The 5,762-nt window shown below is 38.9% G+C and overlaps 1 protein-coding gene across 2 annotated transcripts in view; it reads left to right on the forward strand.

Moving 5' to 3' along the window:
- Positions 1–3,175, forward strand: part of ric8a (RIC8 guanine nucleotide exchange factor A) — a 24,971-nt gene extending 21,796 nt beyond the window's left edge. The window contains exons 14-16 of one of the 2 annotated variants that reach the window (XM_016665723.1): positions 30–107; positions 832–951; positions 2,433–3,175. In XM_016665723.1, coding sequence (XP_016521209.1) covers positions 30–107; positions 832–951; positions 2,433–2,574 — 340 coding nt within the window. In that variant the 3' untranslated portion in view covers positions 2,575–3,175. The remainder of the gene's footprint in view (positions 1–29; positions 108–831; positions 952–2,432) is intronic. The other variant, XM_007541502.2, reaches the window with a different exon arrangement.
- The last annotated feature ends 2,587 nt before the right edge of the window (positions 3,176–5,762 follow it).

A 5,762-nucleotide genomic window follows, 5' to 3' on the forward strand; every position in this document is an offset into this window, starting at 1 on the left:
TCTCTAGTCTATCTCTGGTTTATCTCTAGTCTATCTCTGGTTTATCTCTGGTTTATTACTGGGCCTATCCGCTCAAACATAAGTCAAGACCTTCAATCTACAGGCTGGTATTTACTGACTCCCCCACAGGGGGGAGATGTGGTCACATTCACAGTGAATGTGACCACATCTCCCCCTTGGGGATTCATTCATTCATTCATTCATTCATTCATTCATTCATATTGCTTTTTCAACCTCCCAAATAAGTCATCCTGAGAGGTGTGTGTGACCATGAAGAAAACTATTTCTGTTTGTAAAATGTTTTTAACAAGACTACTTTATAGAATTTCAAAAGGTCACAAAGAAAACATCTGACCACCTTTTCCTAGATACACAGTTCTCACATTATGAGTTTTAAATGGAATTTATTTCTCAGACTAAGTATTTATCAAGTGAAACAGGAGACATATTGTTTGTTTGTAGCCGAGCTTCAGCAGTAAACTTAAAAGTTTTCTATAGTTGGAATATTTTAATGTTGAAGGCAGAATGTAAAAATTTCCTCCCTACACAGATTAAAAAGTCACCTATTTTTAAATGTGAAGGTAACAGTCTGAGAAATATCACTGAGGTATCATAGTAAAATAATCTATGGTATTAACAATACCATAGATTAACAACAAATGACTTCTGGAGATCGGCACCACCCCTCCACATTCCTTATTATGATTAAAAAAATGTAGAAATTACTTAGATGGATGAATTTTTTATTCATTAAGTGGATAATTTTTAAATGACAGTTTTCAGTGTTTTTCTTGTGTTATTCCTGTTTTACCCCTGCGTTCTTGTTTCCAGTATAAACCTGATCACAGGTGTTCTTGAAGAGGAGCAGCCCAACCCAATGGAGGGAATGACAGATGAGCAGAAGGAATACGAGGCCATGAAGCTGGTCAACATGTTTGACAGACTGTCAAGGTCACACACCGCTACTCTTCAGAACATTTGTATCTATCAGATAATCTCACTAGTCATATTATTAGGTACACCTTGCTCATGGGTGGTTCTACACAGTGGCTAACAGGTGCCAGTATTCCTGTTATGAAGACATAATGCTTAATCAGTTTCCTATGATAAAATGTGCTGGCACACAAACCATAATTCATTAGTCCAATCAATTAATTTTGGATCAGTTTCAAGCCACTTCTTACCTTCACAGTTTTACTTTAACAATGAAGGTGCTGTAGTTTTTAGCTTCAGCCATATTGAGACATTTGATGAACAAGTTTAGGATTACAGTTTTCATCTGTTAGGTCAGAGGTCAGAAACCTGCAGCTCCAGAGCTACAAGTGGCTCTTTAGCTTTGTGGCTCACCTAATATATTAAACAAAGAAATATTGCCCTTTCTCTATTTATTTTTTTTTGTTTCATTCCTTTGTTTGTTTTGTGTCATCATCAGAAAACATTGATCCCACCTTTGGTCCATTCTAGACCTAATTTATCAGAGGGCTCCCTGGTAAACTGGGTCTAGAATGAACCAAATTCCTGCTTGGACCCTTTTGCCTTCAGAACTGCCTTAGTGGCATTGGCTGGCTTTAGATCTGTTTACTGTTGGAGTAGTGACCTCATCGTCATGTTCCAGAAACCAGCTTGAAGCGATTTGCGCTTTGACACATGGTGTGGTATCCTGTTTGAATTGGGCAACAGAGTAGGGTTCTCTGTGGTCATACAGGGATGGATATGGTCAGCAACACTACTCAGGTAGGCTGTGATGTTTATCAGCAATGCTCTTGGTACTAAGAGACTTAATATTCTTTTCCAAGAATAAATCCCCCACACCATTACACCACTACCACCAGGTTGAATTGTGAATACAGGGAGCGATGGATCCAGGCTTTTATGGGTTAGGGGAGGACATGTTTAGAAGAAGAGTGGCATTCTGCGCGGTCTTGTCCATCTGCTTCTGGGTCTGATGTGCTCTGTGTTGTGCATACCCTGGTTGTAGCAAGTTGTTATTTGATCTCCTGTTATCTTTCTGTCATCTCTTCCCAATGACCAGATCAATAGTTTCTGAGTCCGGAAACCAGCCTGTTAGGCACCAACAGCCGTGCCATGTCCAAAGTCACTTAAATTCACTTTCTTCCTCCATCTGATGATCACTTGGAACTTCAGAAAGCCATATTCACTTTGTCTAGATGGCTAGTAACCATGTAATTGGCTGAATCGCTCTTTGTATCAACAAACAATTAATCGTGTACTTAAAGTGGTGGGTGCATTTCTATGGAGCATTGTCCTGTTAATAGCCATAAACTATTTACACTAGAAAAGATAAATGAGAAAGTACACAAAACTGAGATACTGTCTTGAACAGCTACCATTTTTGAACAGCTAACACATGTGCTAACACACATTAAAAGTGTGTTAGGTCTATGCTAACACACGTGTCCTGCTTTGTATAGGACCAATTTGATCCAGCCCATGCAGCTTAATTCAGATGGGAAGATGAGAGAGATGACCACGGAGGATCTGAATAAACTGGCCACCAATCCATTGTTCCAGTCACAAGAGCCAGCTGATCCAGACAGCGAGGATGAAACCTAGTTAACACACAAACATGACAGCAGGTTGAACCAGCTTTCAACCTTTGTGACAACACTGCAGAAAATGATATCATACAACGTTTACCATGCTGGTCCACTTAATTTGATTGGAAGACAGATAAAAACATTTGGCATTAATTTAGCAAACATAAGAATGCAGCATGGAGTGTACAAGAGGAAGTGACTGTACATCAGGATAATCCTGCTTCTGGAAAATGCTTTGATCTTGATGAAATCTCTTGCTCACAGAGAAGCATTGTACACAATGCAATTCTTTTTACCAGACAATGTATGATCTTACTTTTAGAGAAAATGTATTTAAAAAAATGCCATTTAGTTTTTGATGTGAGAGTCAGCTTTATTTTTGAAATGGAATTGAATAAAAATAGGTGGATGTTATTTTTCATGACGCCCCATAAATGTTTTATTTTCAGAAGTGAAAGACCATTTACTGATGAATATGTTTCTGTGTTAGACTTCAATTGACATATTAAGCTATGAATATAGTCCAAGAAAATCTCTGTTTGCTTCTTTGTACTGTAGTTGAATTTTGGACTGTAAAGTACACTTAATGCATCTCAATAAACTCTCTGTCACTGGTATTTAGAAGCTGCTTGTTTTTCCCTTAAATGACCATTAGTTGTCTGAAAGTGAAACTGGGATACAAAGAAGACATGATGTTGGATTTATGAAGTATCCTCCAAGCTTAAGGTTGCCAGAACGACTATGGATGGAAATATACAGATCTTAGCCCAGAGCATAATGACTTTGTTTCATTCTTTCATTCTTTCTTTACACCAGTAATTAGAGATGTAACAGTACATATATTTTTTACCAAAATTACCCAGTACAACCCTGTTGGCTTGGTACAACAATATACCAAATGAGTACATTGTTGTCTTATACCTGAACACCTGCAGAATGTTTATGTTCAGAACCAACTTTAAAAAGTGACACCAAAACAGAGAGGCGTTTTAATGATCACTAAACTCTGACATTTGGGAACATTGAGGCTCCTCATCCCGCTACAGCAGAGAAAGCAAGTGGACAAAAACAGAACTTTGTCAGGGTAGGGATTTTTCACCATCAGTATGCCACGTAGCTTGTTTTGCGCTATGCTGAACTACTCACCTTAAACAACCTCGAGCAGAAGTTCTTTAATGGCCACTTTTTATTTGTTTCTCTTGATTGAAGCAAACAGAAAATGTGCCAAACCATGATTATTTGTACTGTTACCCCTGTAATTAGAGATAATTTCTCCAGTGGTAATTCTTTAACTCTAAACTTTAGAAAAACAACCTCCACAGTTTTATTTATTTAAATATTTTATCTATGAATATATTCACACAAACATGCTTAGCTCAATATGGCTTATAAATGATAGTCCTTGGATCCATGTGAGTGTTTTTGTTTTGGTTTGTGAATATGTGGCGTCTCCTGACAGAGGATCTTCACATTCTTACCTTAATATTTAAATTTTGTTTCTGAGCCTGATTTCCACATGTGGGTCAGGAAGCTATTGGAGATCATGTCAGTGGTTTTACATAGTTTCCTCCCTTCTGTCACAGTGGTTTTACTCAAATCTCATACTTATTTTAAACTACTGTGTTTTCTGTCTCACTGGGTTGATAACCCAGAGCGTGGGCCAACTTGCTCTAGTCATTAATTTGTCAGCCTATCTTATTATGTCCGGGAGCACTATCACAAGAAATGCTACATGCCACCATTCCTAAAAGTCCCCTGGAACGTCCCCCAGAGCCTGACAATTAAGTTGTCCACTATTCTCACAGAATACTGAGTTAATCTCAAGCGAGATTTCAACAAAAAGCTAACTCTGTCTCTTTACCACCTCATTGTCCCCAAGATTGCACCATGCAGCTCCTTCCTGGTGCCCCTGGTTCTGTTGCTCTGGATTCCATCTTGCAACACTGTTCCACTGTGACAGGCTGCTGGAAACGAAACCAACATCATCAGAACCCCTCACCCGTTCTCATCTTCACTTCTCTCCAGATCACCATATTCACCATCAGCGGTGTGAGCAACCCATCTCCTTCCTCTGCTCACATAATTGTTATAATTCTGCATACCTGAATTAATCACTCACCTCTTCCCCCACACCGGTTTCGCTTGCCTGCTGCTGCTCCACAGTTCTAGGTTCAATATGAGCTATTTTCACTTACCTCATCCATGTGGCTGTAATTGTGGCTTGCATCAGGGTCAAACTGGGGAATCATGACTCTGGATAAACTAAAATAACACTATTTATGAAATAAATACCGTATTTTCTGGACTATAAGCCGCACCCCAAAGTGTTTTTAAAAAACAGTAAACATATACAATATAAGCCTCACATATCTCTGCTGCTCCAGGTTTTCCACAGCGATGCAGCAGCAGCAGCAGAGGGGCGGACACCCAACATTTGAGTCACAACAGGTCAATTGAATATCACATTTATTACGGTTGAAAAAGAAAAAGTTGCCAAGTTTAGATTTAACTGAACTGATTACGGTAGTTTCCAAACGGTAACTGTAACAGTAAAAGTGCTGATCCTTCGTGTCTGCTACTAGCATGTGCTAAATGAAAATGGACGCCTTCTTCTTCTTCTTCTTTAGATTTCAACTCCAGCTTGCATCCATTATTGTTGCACTACTGCCATCTATTGGATCCTAATATCTATTCCTCAAATTCTCATAATGATCCCAGTATTATTTAAAAAAAACTGAAAAATCTTCTTTTTCCCCTCAATGCTATTTAATTGATCAACAACATTCTCAAATTTCAATTCCCTACTAAAACCTAATTCCGTTTTAATGGGCACTTTCTTCTTTTATTTCCAGTTTTGACTTCCAATGATTCACTTCCTGCTAAAGAGCCCCCTGGTGGTTGAAGAAAAATCCACATATAAGCCACACTGGGCTATGAGCCCAGTGTGGCTTTGAACCATGCGGCTTTATAAGCCGCATGGTTCAAAGCTTAGGAAGAAAGTAGCGGCTTATAGTCCAGAAGATATGGTATATGAAAAAAAAAATCTAAATGCTCTCTGGTATTGTTCAGGGGGCCGGACCAAATGTGGAGGCGGGCTGGATCCGGCCTACAGGCCATAGTTTGGGGACCACTGATTTAGCTTCTCATTAGATTATTAGTAACAAAAAATGGCAGAAACACCAGAATAATGGCAATAAAATGAAG

The sequence above is a fragment of the Poecilia formosa genome, unplaced genomic scaffold (assembly GCF_000485575.1).
Source record: "Poecilia formosa unplaced genomic scaffold, Poecilia_formosa-5.1.2 Scaffold612, whole genome shotgun sequence".
Lineage (NCBI taxonomy): Eukaryota > Metazoa > Chordata > Actinopteri > Cyprinodontiformes > Poeciliidae > Poecilia > Poecilia formosa.